Source organism: Cebus imitator, unplaced genomic scaffold (assembly GCF_001604975.1).
Source record: "Cebus imitator isolate Cc_AM_T3 unplaced genomic scaffold, Cebus_imitator-1.0 Scaffold53, whole genome shotgun sequence".
NCBI classification, from domain to species: Eukaryota; Metazoa; Chordata; class Mammalia; order Primates; family Cebidae; genus Cebus; species Cebus imitator.
In genome coordinates, this window is record NW_016107368.1 from 8,201,841 (window position 1) to 8,216,554 (window position 14,714).

The 14,714-nt window shown below is 40.8% G+C and overlaps 1 protein-coding gene across 2 annotated transcripts in view; it reads left to right on the forward strand.

Moving 5' to 3' along the window:
• Nucleotides 1–14,714, forward strand: part of SHC3 (SHC adaptor protein 3) — a 164,552-nt gene that overhangs the window by 134,643 nt on the left and 15,195 nt on the right. For both annotated transcript variants that reach the window (XM_017528478.2, XM_017528479.2), the window contains one exon: nucleotides 1,978–2,273. In XM_017528478.2, the coding sequence (XP_017383967.1) occupies nucleotides 1,978–2,273 (296 nt within the window). The remainder of the gene's footprint in view (nucleotides 1–1,977; nucleotides 2,274–14,714) is intronic.

Genomic DNA, 14,714 nt, shown 5'->3' on the forward strand with positions numbered 1-14,714 from the left:
GAGGTGATGATGGTGGTGACGGTGATGACGATAATGGTGAGGTGATGGTGGTGGTGGTGTAATGATGGTGATGATGGTACTGATGGTGATGGTGGTGGTGGTGATTGTGATGGTGATGCTGCTGCTGCTTGTGATGATGATGATGACAATGGTGGTGGTGGTGACAGTGATCATGATGGTGTGATGGTATGGTGATGATGGTGGTGGTGATAATGCTGCTGATGGTGGTGGTGGTGGTGATGATGATGATGTTGATGATGGTAGTGGTGATAATGCTACTAATGGTCCTGCTGGTGGTGATGATGGTGATGGTGATGATGGTCATGGTGATGACACTGATGATTGTGCTGGTGGCGAAGGTGGTGGTTGTGATGGTGATAATGATGACGGTGGTGATGCCAATGGTGGTGGTGGTGATGATGGTGGTGATAGTGATGATGTGCAGATGGTGGTGATGCTGCTGCTGCTGCTGCTGCTGGTGACAGTGATGGTGATGATGGTGATGGTGACAATGGGGTTAATAGTGATGATGCTGCTGATGGTGATGGTATTGCTGCTGCTGCTGCTGCTGGTGACAGTGATGGTGGCGACAGTGATGGTGATAATGATGGTTATGCTGATAACAATGGGGATGATGGTGATAATGGTGATGACGATGGTGGGGATGCTGATGGTGGGGATGCTGATGGTGGTGTTGGGGCCAATAAAAGTGAATGTGGGGATGGTGAGGATGGTGAGGATGATGCTGCTAAGGTAGATGATAGCAACAGTGGTGACGGTACAGAAACAGTACAATACAAATTACAATTCCAGGTAATCAGGAAAATTTTCAGATAAAAAGTAACATCCACAAACCTAATTTTTGCTAATGGTTCTAGCTTATTTTTATCTCCAAATCTGTCAAAGATTAATAAGCATCAGAAAGAGCTAATTTTAGTTTTGTTTATTTACCTCACTTCTGCCCACCCTCTACTAACATCGAACAAGTTTGGCTTACTTTACAGCATTTGTTGACTATGGTGAACGAACTGTGTCCCAGGACCAATGCTGGGTTCTGAGGGTGTAGTTATGCTCAGGAAAGAACCATTCCTGTTCTTGGGCTGCTTATGTTGTCCTGGGCAGACAGTGTAGTCTGAAGTAATCATCACACTACCTTCCATTGCATAGCACTGTGTGCGTTTTTCAGAGTTCTTTCATACACACCACCTCATGTGAAAATCCAACATCGAGATTTAATTAGACATGCCTGGCTACTTCTTTTGCTGCTGGTATTTATTGTTAGAGCAGCAGTCTCACCATTCGCGCATGCCTTGCACTGAAAAGTATGCTCCGAAAGGGATGAAATCAGGTATGGTCTCAGGCACTCATGCGAGAGCCTCATTCCACAAGGAAACAAGTGAAGGTTAAGGGGAAGGAGAGCTCCTAGTCTGGAGCTGGTCACACAAGAGGCACCCAATGCACCTCGGTTTTCTCTTTTAAAAATTTGCCTGATGCAAAGATTTTGAAATAAATGTTTGGTGGATTGGGCTCAGGTTTTGCATAAAATCAAAGCTTTGTAGCTTGTCTTTCCCTTTGGTATTGGCAGGGTTTTGTTCAGAATTTGTTAAAGAGGCTGGCTGAAGTTCCAGAGAAAGTACATGGCATGTGATATTCATGGCCTCTTGCAGCATGCAAAAATGAAGTGAGTCCAACTAGCTATACAAAGGGTGTGCTTGACTCCTTGGCACACAGCACAACTCCCAGCTGTCCTGGGAAGGCAGACTCATCAGAAAGTCATGCCAAAATTTGGGCTGTGCTTTTCAATGCTTGTTACGATGGCTCTTCTTATATTACCAGCCAGTTATTTTTCTCCAGTGGTCTTTGTTTTCCTGTTCCAGAGGAGTTGCCTTTGCATTTCCATCTCCCTCATTGTATTTTATTTTTATCATTTGCTCTTCTTGGGATTGACTTGTTGCTGGTCAATGTTGTTGATGACAGAACCTTTTGAAGATGCTCTCAAGAACCAGCCCTTGGGGCCCATGTTGAGCAAGGCAGCCTCCGTGGAGTGCATCAGCCCTGTGTCACCCAGAGCCCCGGATGCCAAGATGCTGGAGGAGCTGGGAGCCGAGACTTGGTACCAAGGAGAGATGAGCAGGAAGGAGGCAGAGGGGCTGCTGGAGAAAGACGGAGACTTCCTGGTCAGGAAGAGCACCACTAACCCAGGCTCCTTCGTCCTCACGGGCATGCATAACGGCCAGGCCAAGCACCTGCTGCTCGTGGACCCGGAAGGCACGGTGAGCACCCAGTGGGGGTGGGGCTGGACCTGCCGATGGGTGCAGACCTGCCTTAAACAGCGTCCACTTTGTCAATTGCCCTCCACATTCCCACCTCTATTCACAAGTGCCTACTGAGTCATCCAGGGAGCCCAGGGTCAGATGACTCCTGTCTTCAGGCCAGAGCCAGGAGCCAGGAGCCAGTAGTCAGGGCCCTACACTAGTTTTAGAATTTTTGGCCTTTTAGAATTTTGGCACTTTTAGATTTATGGCCTAGGCTGACAGCCTTTTTATGTCCTTTAAAGTAAATAAATACAGAAACCGAGAGGATTTTCCCTCCAAACAAATTCCTAGTAGACAAGGAAGTACGCACACCTAGGCTTTTAATATTTATCTCAAATGTTTATCTCAAATACTTAACTCGAAAAGTTGAATCACTGAGGATTTTGTTCTAAGGCTGTAAAATGTGACGATCAGTAAATGAGCCCCCATTGCTTAGTCCCTTTTCCCATTTAGAGAAGTAATGCCTAGTGATGTTGGCCATCCCTGGCACTACAGCTCTATCTGAATAATCCTATAGGTTTGGCTGAATTTTCCATCTTCCTGTCAATAAACACATTCGACTTTACCTGGGGCATAATCCAGGAATTGCTAAGTTTAATACATGCGGTTAAATCAACCTAACCATTGAGTGAAATTCCAGGATTGTTTAAAACCTTTTATTCAGTGAAAACAACAAAGGAGTGTAGAGTTATTTAATAGGAGTTAAGAACGTGGCATTTTCTGATTGACAGAGGGATGAAGCTTTTGTCTTCAGTTGGACTGGAACACAATTAAACTGCATGTGTCGGGGGTTGGGGTGTTACCTGAGACGGTTTATTACCTCAGGTGCCAAGATTCAGTTGCCCGAATATCTCAATTCCTGGCACTCTGAACAGTTCCTCTCTCTCTCTCTGCGGAAGCAGTCACTTCCCACCTCCAGCCAGGAGCTAGTTCCTCTTCCCTTCCCACGGAGGCAGCCACTTCCCCATAAATGTAATGAATATCCTTCTAATCCACCTTCTTTAGTGTCTTTTTAAATATATATGTATATACTTCTGAGAAAACATATGTTTTGTGTGTGTGCCTTTTAGAAATTTGCAAATTAGCCAGACATGGTGGTGACTGCCTGTGGTCCCAGCTACTCAGGAGGCAAAGGTGGGAGGATCACTTGAGTCCAGTAGGTCAAGGCTGCCCTGAGCTGTGATTGCACCACGGCACTCCAGCCTGGGTGATGGAGCAAGACCCTGTTTTAAAAAAAAAGAAAAGAAGAAAAAGAAAAATGAAGTTTGCAAATATGATATTGTTGAACAAATCCAATCTTGTTTCTTCCTTTTCTACCACCATGTAGATTGTTGAGATCTGTCCATGTTGCTTTCTGTTTATCAGCTCATTACTGCGGTGGGCTACCTGGGGCCAACGCCTACGTAGTCCACGTGTCAGTCACTGAGTGCTCTTGAGAAGGATGACTAAGCTGCTATAAACTCTCCTGCATATTTTTACCTGTACCTGGGGATGGTCTCTCTGGGACAGGAGCCAAGAGTGGACTTTGGTCACAAGGTACACATACATTGAATTTCACTAGGACTTGCGTTTGCTTTCAGAATGGCTGGGCTACTGAGACGCACACCAGCGACACCCTTGCTCTTCCTGGAGAGAGTCTCTAGTTTTGCTAGTTTGTGGGAGTAAGGGGAAAGGGAATATCTCATTGTTTGATTTGCAATTCTCTGGTTGCACTTCATTAGCAAATTAGCAGATTCTTCCTGTAAATTTTATGTTCTTATCTTTTCTCCATGTTTTCCTTTTGACTTTCTGATTGTGCTTTCTTGTTGAGGTTTCCAGCAATAGAATTTTCATATGTATTCTCTTGCCTTTTTCATCTATCTGATAATTTTGTCTGTGATACTCTTCATCAAATAGAAGTCTTTCATGGAATGCACCTGAATCCATCAGTTTTCCCCTTTGTGGTTGATGGTTTTGACTTCTAAAGTTTTTATCCCCCACAAATCACAAATATGCTGTATTTGAATGTATATTTTCTTTTGTTAGCTTTATCGTTTTATCTTTCACATGTAGGCTTTAATTCCAAACAAAGGTACTTTTGAATATGAAATGGGATCAAGACCCGATATACATATATATGTATGTGTGTGTGTGTGTGTATATATAAATATAAATATAAATATATATATATATATAATGTTTGTTTTTGTATTTTTAGTAGAGACTGGATTTCACCATGTTAGCCAGGCTGGTTTTGACATCCTGACTCCCAGTGATCCACCCGCCTTGGCCTCCCAAAGTGCTGGGATTACAGGCGTAAGCCACCACGCCTTGCTGAGACCCAACATGTTTTTAAATCTCCAGACAGTAAGCCAGTTTTTCTGTCACCATTCACTAAAGCATTCACCTCTTCTCTGCTGTCCTGATGTTCGTTCTAAAACATACTAAGTTCCCTGCATCATGGTCCGTTTCTGGATGCTGGATTCTGTTTTACTGATCTGACTGTTTAGTCCTTGTATAACTACCATGCTGTTCCCATCCTTATGGCTTTGAAACTCTCTTAACCTCTGGTGGTATGAGTCCTTCCTCTTGATTCTCCTTTTTCTAAACTGTTTTACCTAGCTTCAGATATATATTATTCTTTATACTGATTTTAGAATCAAGTTTTCAAGTCAGCAACAGTATGTACTGGGATTTTGATAGGGCTTGCATTCAATGTATATAGATTAATTTGAGGAAGAACAGACATTTTTCTGTTTTAGATCAGCACAGCCATGAACATGGGGTAAGTCTCCAGTGACTCAGTTTTTAAGATGACTTTTGGTAGAGTTTTAAAATGTTTCCCACAAAGTTCTTCTGTCTCCTTTATTAGATTATTTCCTACAGTGTCTAGTGAGTCCCTGTTGTAAGTGACATATTATTCTGAGTTTCTTTTTCTCAACGATTATTGCTAGAGACAGAGGAATGTGGTATGATCTTGTGCCTGGACATTTTACTTCTTCCAGTAGTTTTACTGGAACATTGGTCCTGCCATTGCAGACATGGACAGTTTCACCTCCTGCCCTCCAAGCCTCACTCGTACATGGCATTCTCAGCCCATTGCTCCGACTAGGTCTGCCTACAGAGGCTGACCAGGGGAGCGTGTCCTTGTCCACTCCAAACCTGAAAAGGAATGCTGGTACTGCCTTTAGTAGGCTTTGGGGAGATTATCTTTTGGGTGATTATCTTAAAGGATTTCATTCATCCATTTATTCATTCATTCGATAAATATGTACTGAATGCCTACTACATCCAGACATTGTGTTTTGGCAGCTGGAATATGTCTATGAATCTGTTTAAAAAGAAAATCTCTTCTCTCATGGAACTTACGCACATTATTTAATTACTTTGATTATATGTAGGTGTTAAACTTTATCAACTGCTTCTTCAGCATCTTTTGAGATAACAATTGTGTTTAAATTTTTAATATGAAGAATTACACAGCTAGATTTTTCTGATGCTGTGATCCTGTCATATACTCATAAACTCTACTTCCCTTTGCCATAGTTCTTGTGAAATACATTATTGGATTTGTTCACCGAATCTTTTATTTAGGATTTTGTTGTGTCTCTGTTCAGAGTAAAACCTGTCTTTGCTGACTTTGCTTGTATATGTTCATCCGGTTTATACTCATCTCTTAAGAGGAGCTGTGCTTCCTACACATCAGATAAGTCTTTTCAGGGAAGCCTTCCCTAAACATTTTATCCCAAATAGGATCCCCTCTAACCCCCTGTTTCTGTATTCTGATTTATTTTTGCCTTAAAGCACTTACCACAAACAAACATTGTTTCTTTGTTAATTTGTTGATTATTTGGCTCCTTTCTTCCACTAGACTGTACTCTCCATGAGGGTAGCAAACTTGTTTAGTGCCATAGCACCCAACATGTAGAATAGTGCCTGGCACATAGCAGGTGTTTAACAAGCATTTGATGAATGAACACCAAGATTGGCCTGCGGTTTTACAGGTTAACAGTTGAGAGCCTGTGGAGGTGACAGGGTGCTAAGGGTCACATGCTACTAGCAGACATAGAATGAGAAACAGGTTTTTCGAGGTAGAATCAGCTCGGACTTCTTCCTGTTTGCATAGACTAACAGTTCAGTTGTGGTTATCTAAAAGGAAATAGGGGAGAAGATACCCAAGCAATTCTATGAGAATACAAATATTTCACTTCAAAGTTTTAGATATTTAAAAAACCAAAAAGCTAAAAGCTAGCTAAAAATGTCATCTTATAGAAAAGATGATTGAGTTTGTTTGTTCACTTAGTCTGTATCTAAAATTTAGATCAAAGAATGACTTAAAAAAGAGCTATGTACTACTAATAACATATTTATTATACATTAAAAATCAGTATCAAACTGTAGCAGATAAAGAGAGTATAAATTATTAGAAATATGATTAAACCAGGTATCCAGGTGAGCCAATGCCCAAAGCTGGGTGCACCATACAATTTTAATTTTGGAAGAGAAACTTGTAGCATTGTTGAGAAAATTTGTCAAGTCATACCTACTAATGACTGTTCTTCGGGGGGGCTTTTTCGTTGGATCTAATTATTTAGTTAAATTGATCCTATGGAGGACAGCTTTAACTGAAAAAGAAAATGGAAATGAAAGACTTAATTAAAAATGTAACATCACATTCTTTCTGTGAGGACACCAAAATAGGCAATGAACACATTCTCTTCAATATTTATTCATCTGATTTTCATGGTAATTGGTTGGTCCCTGACTATAAAGGGGGAAACTTGGCAGGGAACAGATTACTCAGAGAAATAAGGATTCAAAACAGTTTTGCGTCTAAATTTACTCCAGAGTATACCAACCTTTGTGCCTTCCCACCGTTCACTGAGATCACTGGAAACATGGTGAGAAGCTGCATGGGTCATCTTCCAAGGCCCGTTAGTAAGGTGTCAAGAATATTGACTCTAAAATAGCATCTGGAAAGGGCCAGTGGCTGGATCTCTAAGAGAAGCCTCAGAGATGGAGTCTTTACTTTTCAACATCTTCAGAATTGTTTAGTCAGCCCTCTTGTGTCTAAAATTATTCCCTGAGTCATTTATCATTGATTCATCTCTTTGGTCTTGAAGGACCAGCTAAGTGAAGTGGGCACTGTGCTCACATTTGAATGTGCTGCTATCACACCAGTGGGTGGGTTTCCCGTGGGCGTGATTCACATGGTCTTTGGTCATTGCACGTTTAAGAGCACATGCTGGGGATTTTGTTTATAAAATCAGAAAACATTGGTGACAGTCCAACACCCCCACATTAACTGGTTTTTTCTTTTATACTAAGAGTGATTTTAAAATGTCCCCAATCTTCACTTTATAATGCCCTGTTGTTACTTTTAAATTCCCTTCCTATCAGCCAGTCTAGGCTGTTTTGCAACAACAAACAAAATCTGAATTCTCAGTGGCTTAACCCAACGGGTGGTCAATCCCCCTCATGCCAAGTCCTGTGTGTGTTGTGTGGCTCTCCAGGTCCCTCAGGTCCTTGGGTGACTTGGGATCCAGGTGGTGTCCATCTCCTGGGCCCACCTTCTCAACACGGGAACTCGAAGGAGAAGAGAGGCTGGAGGAAACCCATGGGCTCTCAATGGCTGTGCTGTGGAGGGGGACTCACATCAGCTCCCTCTAGTCCATGAGTCCCAGGCTCACTGCAAGGAGGCTGAGAAATGCTGAGGAATATGGAGCATTTGATTCCAGAGCCTGTCTCAGCAACATACCTTCTACATTTTTATCAGCATTAACACTGAAAAATATAAACACAGGAGATACAACAGAAAGGCTTTTAAAGAAAAACACCGATCTCCCGTAAACCATTTCCGCCCTCACCCCATTCCCACACAAAAGCTTGTGCACACAAAGTTATAGTAGTATTATTCATAATAGTCAAAAGGTAGAAACAACTCAAGTGTCATCAACAGATAAATAACAAAGTAAAATGTAGTATATCTATACAATAGAGCATAATTCACCTATACAAGGAATGAAGAATGAAGTGTTGATATATACCACAACTTGGATGAACCTTGAAAGCATTATGCTAAGTGAAAGAAGCTACTGACAAAAGACCACATATTATTCTATTCATAGTAAAGTCCAGGATGGAAAAATTTACAAACAGAAAATAAATGAATAATTCCTAAGGGCTGGGCGAGAGAGAAGAATGGGAGGACAGGGAGGTGACAGCTGAAAGGTGTCACATTTATTTTTATGGTGATGAAAATGTTCTAAGATTGACAGTGGTGATGATGCATTATCTGTGAATACACTGAAACTCATTGAACTGTATACTTTAAATGACTGTGGTGTCTAGATGATACCTCAATGAAGCCGTGTAAAAAGAATCTCTGTGTCTGTCAGTTTATGAAAAAATACAGGTCAGATGTGGTGGTTCACATCTGTAATCCTAGCATTTTGGGAAGCTGAGATGGGAGGATCACTTGAGCCTGGAGGTTTAAGACCAGCCTAGGCAACATAGTGAGACCCCATCTCTAAAATAAAAAATTAGCTGGGCATGGTGGCATGCACCTGTAATCCCAGTTACTTGAGAGGCTGAGGCAGAATTCAAGCCTGCAGTGAGCTATGATAATACAGCTGCACTCCATCCTGGGTGACAGGCTTAACTTGTTCCTCTGTCCCCTGTCTCAAAAAAAATTACAGGGGACAGAGGAACAAGCTAAACAATGCCACAAGAAACAGCCAAATCATAAGGTGGGGTATGTCACAGACAAATATCTAGTTTTTTAAACAAATCACTGGTATGGAGAAAAAATGGAAGGAAAATAGAATAGAAGAATGTTAAGAGAAATAACGAAATGCAGATGCAGACTACATCTATTTGAGTTCTGATTCCAACAAACAGGCAATAAAAAGAATGTCCTTGAGACAATTAGAAAAATTTGGTGTTCTGTTATTAAGTGCGTATGTATTTATAACTGTTGTATCTGCCTAATAGAGTGACTCTTTATTAGTATGAAATGTCCCTCTTTATCTCTAATAAGTTTTTAAAATTACTAATTATCTTTACTTGTTATAGGTCTATTCAGATTATCTATTGCTTCGTGAGTCAGTGTTGATATTTTGTGTCTTTCTAGGAATTTGTCCATTTTACCTAAGTATCAAATTGGTTAGTATGGCTAAAGAATGAGTTGGGCGGAGTTCTTTATAGATATCTGTTAGGTCTAGTTGGTTTGTGGTGGTCCTCAAGTCTTCTGTTTCCTTGTTGGTCTTTTGTCTAGTTGTTCTATGCATTATTAAAAGTGAGGTATTGAAATTTCTATTATTGTTGAATTGTCTATTTCTCCCTTTCTATCAGTTTTGCTTCATGCATTTTGGTGTTCTAAGTACATATGTGTTTATAACTGTTGTATCTTCCTGAGGGAGATATCTTTTATTAGTATGACATGTCCTGCTTTATCTCTAGTAACATTTTTTGCTTTTTTTGTTTTAAAGCCTATTTTGTCTGGTATTAGTATATGTTCTCCAGCTTTTTCATGGTTGCTAGGTATATGACATATTCTTTTCTCACCTTTATTTTCAATCTATTTGTTCTATTTTAGTCACTCTGAAAATCTCTACCTTTTAATTGCATTTTTAATCCATTCATATTTAATGTTATTTATACTGTAGTATGATTCATAGCTGTTATTTTACTTTTTGTTTTTTATGTAATATGTATATTATACTTCTATATGTTAGGCATAACATTACATTTCATATGTACTTTTTTATACAAATGCTTTTAAAATCAATTAATCTTTAAGTTTTTAATTACCCTATTCTTGAGAGAAGAGAGCTGTGTTTTCCCCACAATGTCTTTACCCTTAACCAGTGCCTTGCTCATTTCATCTGTTATTTAGGACACATGGACAGATGGACTTACTTTTCTAAGGTGAACGAATACATTTGCAGAGCAAACTCATCACCCCAGGGACATATTTTCATTTAACTCTTGGACTTATATCCTATATCTTCCTCTTTCTTGGCTTTTACTCACTTTTACCAGGCTGCTTCCTCAAGTCTCTCAGAAGAGGTGCTTGAGCATAAATTTTCTCATCTTACATGTCTGAAAATACGTTTTTCAGTCACATTTGACTAAAAGTATGGTTAGTTGTAGTATGACTGGTGTGATTCTTCATCTCTTGTGGTTATTTTTTCTATAAATTTTTAATTTTTTCTTTTATTTTTATCTTCTGTAATGATTAGTCATGAATCTACATGTGTGCCTTTTTCTATTCATTGTTCTGAGGACTTGATGTATCCTTTCATTCTGAAGACTTGTGTTTTTCTTTAAATCAGAACAATTTTCTTATATAATTTTTTTTTTTTATAATTTCCTGCCTTCTATATTTTTTTCATCTCAGAACTCCTGGTTAAGGACATAGACCTTCTGGATTGACTTTTTGTCTCTTGTCTTTCCAAAAAGTTTCCAGTTCTTTGAAATTATGCTCTATGTTCTGGGAGCTTTTCTTGACTATCATACAAACTTATGTGTGTGTAATATGTATTTAATCTATACATAAATATACAGAATATATATCTACATGTAGATATCTGTATCTATCTATATAGATTATGTCTGCCATATATCTAATCTATATACCTATAGATTAGATAGATATAGATCAATCTATAGATATAGATTAGACATATATAGATAGATATAAATGATATAGGTATAGAGATAGATATAGATAGATATAATTTTAAAAATTATATATTTAATTTCTAAAAGATTCTTGTCCTCCAATTGTTTTATTTTTCACACATGTTGTTCTTTTCAATACATGCAGTCAGTATCTTTTTGACTTTTTGATGTTGTTAATATAAGCTGCTTAACTTTGTTTTCTGTCTTCCAGATTATTTTCTGAGGCAGATGTTGGTTTGCTCATCATGATCTTTCTCTTCATCATGCTGGTGTTTTTAAGATGTCTGGCATTCTTACACCGTGACATTTCAGAACAAGAGGCTGGATGTATTTTCCTGGGGTTGTTCTCTTCTGCTTGATACATATAGTATTTCCTGTAGTCTGTCCCCAGTATCAGAAGACTGACTGAGATCATGTGTGAATTGTGTGCATGGAGGTAGTGTGCATGGAGTTAGTGTGCGCAAAGGATAGAGGAATGACGTGTGGGCGGGGTTTTGTCATCTGAAGGTTAGACTTCAGGTTGAGAAGGGGAGGGGCTTGGACTTTCATGCTGGGTGCCTCCTAAGGGTACTTTACTTAGGGTCACCATCCTTCTCCTACTGCCTTAATTCTCCCCAGGCAGAGTGTTTAATTTCTTTGGATAGATATTCCCTAGACTTCTTCCCTGAAGGCAAAATGCTAGTTTGGCTTTAAGGAGTTGGGAGCAGTGGGAGCTGCAGGCTCAGTTACTGAGGAGTGGTCTTTCTGCAGCCTGGCTTTCCCCCTCCCACTGTTGCAGCAGTCCCTCTCCTCCACTGCAAGACCCCCTGCCATGCATTCTAGGCTGCCTTTCTCCTCACTCTCTTTTTTTTTTTTTGAGACAGTCTCGCTCTCTCACCAGGCCCCAGGCTGGAGGGCAGTGGCGCGATCTCGGCTCACTGCAACCTCCACCTCCCCGATTCAAGCAATTCTCCTGCCTCAGCCTCCCAAGTAGCTGGGACTACAGGCCCGCACCACCATGTCCAGCTAATTTTTGTATTTTTTTTTTAGTAGAGACGGGGTTCCACCATGTTGGCCAGGATGGTCTCGATCCCTTGACCTCGTGATCTGCCCGCCTTGGCCTCCCAAAGTGCTGGGATTACAGGCGTGTCTCCTCACTCTCTTTTATCCTTCGACACACTTCCACCTTTTCTGTTAGTCCTTACTGTGTTGAGATCACTACACCCTTCTCTTCTGTTTTTAAAAGTTAATTCCTGCACTGTCTTTTTTCCTGGGTTTGGGGAAGGTGGGATAGGGCAATTCCTGGACTTATCCTAACTGCTATAAAGAATCAGCACTTCACCCATCTCTAGTTGTCTACTGTCAAAAATTTCAAAATAAAGCAAAATTAAAGAAATAAAAACACCTGGATACATTTTAGCATCAGGTTCACTTAATAATTGGTAAGGAAATTTCCTTTCTTTTCTGTGTGAATACACAGATGACCAGGACAATGAGTCTAGCCCCAGGGGAACTTAGAGCTGTATCCACAGCTTCCCAGCTCTTCTCTGACAAGGCTCTGAAGAAACCCTGAGTGGGAACAATTTCCTACCCATTTTCTGTTTGGTCACCATTGTCAGTTCTCTACCATTTTTTTATTTCTATTATCAAGAACAGACTTTGCTGACTCTTGAGCAACCTTGGAGGTGACGAGAAGCTTCTCGGTAACTCGGAACTAGGAAAGAAAGTAAGATCCAGAAGCAACAGGGCCAGGGAAGACTGGGAGTCTCCTTCTTTCCCTGGACAAGGCTGGTCCAGAAAACCACAGGAGTTGAGAAGGGAGGACTTGTGGAAAGCCCCAGGTGTGCAGGGACTCAAGGTCAGGTTCACTCCTTGGGTGGAAAGTGAGTCCTCGCCTGGGCAAAGGCTTGCTTGTGGGTGGGTAAGCCCTGGGAGAACAGGATCCCAACCTGGGCTCTTGGCATTTGTAAACCAAAAATCAGTGGAGACAAATCTCAATCATTTCAGAAATTTATTTAGCCAAGGTTAAGGACATGCGAGTGACACAGCCCCAGGAGATCCTGAGAACATGTGTGTCCAGGGTGGTCACGCTAAGCTTGATTTTGTATATTTTAGGGAGACATAAGACATTAATCATACATGTAAGATGTACATTGGTTTGGTCTGGAAAGGCAGGGCAATGTGAAGTAGGGGGCTTCCAGGTCATAGGTAGGTTTAAAGATTTTCTTATTGGCAATTGGTTGAAAGAATTTATCTAAAGACCTGGAATCAATAGAAGGCAGTGTCTGGGTTAAGATAAGGGGTTGTGGAAACCAAGGTTTTATCCTGCAGATGAAGCCTCCGGGTAACAGGCTTCAGAGATAAGAGATTATAGGTATTTCTTTTTCTTTCTTTCTTTCTTTCTTTTTTGATGTAGTTTCACTCTTGTCACCCAGGAAAGAATGCAGTGTCATGATCTCAGCTCATTGCAATCTCCGCCTCTTGAGTTCAAGCAATTCTCCTGCCTCAACCTCTCGAGTAGCTGGATTACAGGCATGCACCACCATGACCAACTAACTTTTTTTTTGTATTTTTAGTAGAGGTGGAGTTTCACCGTGTTAGGTAATTTGTCAAGTGAACACAGCACGTTAGCAGTAGAAATAGGATTTGAACTGACGACTTTTGATATCTTGATCAGTGGTTTTTCCTCTACATGGTCATACCTTCTGATTCTGTCGTGCTGTCTATGGCCAGTTAAACACAGAAGTGGATCATCTAGATGCTTGGATGAATAAAATTTGAAAAAGTATATTCTACTGAATTTCTGGAAAGTAAGTAAGAATAGAGGCAAAAAAAAGTAGCCAGGAAGAATTTCCACCTCCCCCAAGCCAAGCGGTTTTCTGGAGGTTGTGGCAGAGAAAAGAAACAATGAGATTGGTTATGGTCTCAATGGCGGATTTGGGAAATCAGAATACACTGCATATTTCTTAATGATTTTAATTTCCCACATTTTGAGTTGCTTTTTGGGCTCCTGAGCATCCTTGGGCCTAAATAAACCCAGCCTTTCCGAATGCATGGAGCTTGATTCCTTCCCACTGAGCTGCTGGAAGCTTTGATCGGTGGGATCTGATTTTATTCTACTCTTGGCGTTTCTCAGACGATTAAAAGTATTGTAAGCAATTCAGAGAGACCTTGTTGATAAGGCTTACCAAGCTGGCCTGGGAGTTTATTCAGGGCTCCTGACTCCTGAAAGGCAGTCAGCTCCCACGCTAAGATCAGGGTGTGGGACCTGAGGCCACAAGCTGACCTCTTTTCCTAAGTTTTTGCTTCTCAGAGGGGAAGCCTGTGCCTGCCCTCCCTTCCAAAGAAGGCAAAGCCAGGAGTGGCTGACTTGCTCAAACCCATCACATGCCTGCAAAAACCTTCCAAGCTGCTTACGGCTATTGTGAGACCTCAGTTCTTGTCTTCTTGATTTAGAAGAATTTAAGCAAGGGATATACAGCGAGGGAGATGCAGAACAGTGCTATTTATTACAAAGAAAAAGAGTATTTTGAAAATTAGGTGCAGAATAGACAGTACACCCTGAGAGAGAGGATTCAGGGCAGGCTGCTCACAAGGATGAAACAGCAAAGACAGGCACTAGGGAGACTCCCTTTGTGGGAATCTGACATGATTATTCATAAGGAAGTGGAAAGAGGTGTTGCTATAAGGGTGGTGCTCTGGGTGCACATGCGCAGCAGCTGTGCATGCTTGTTGATATGCCACATATCTCATTAG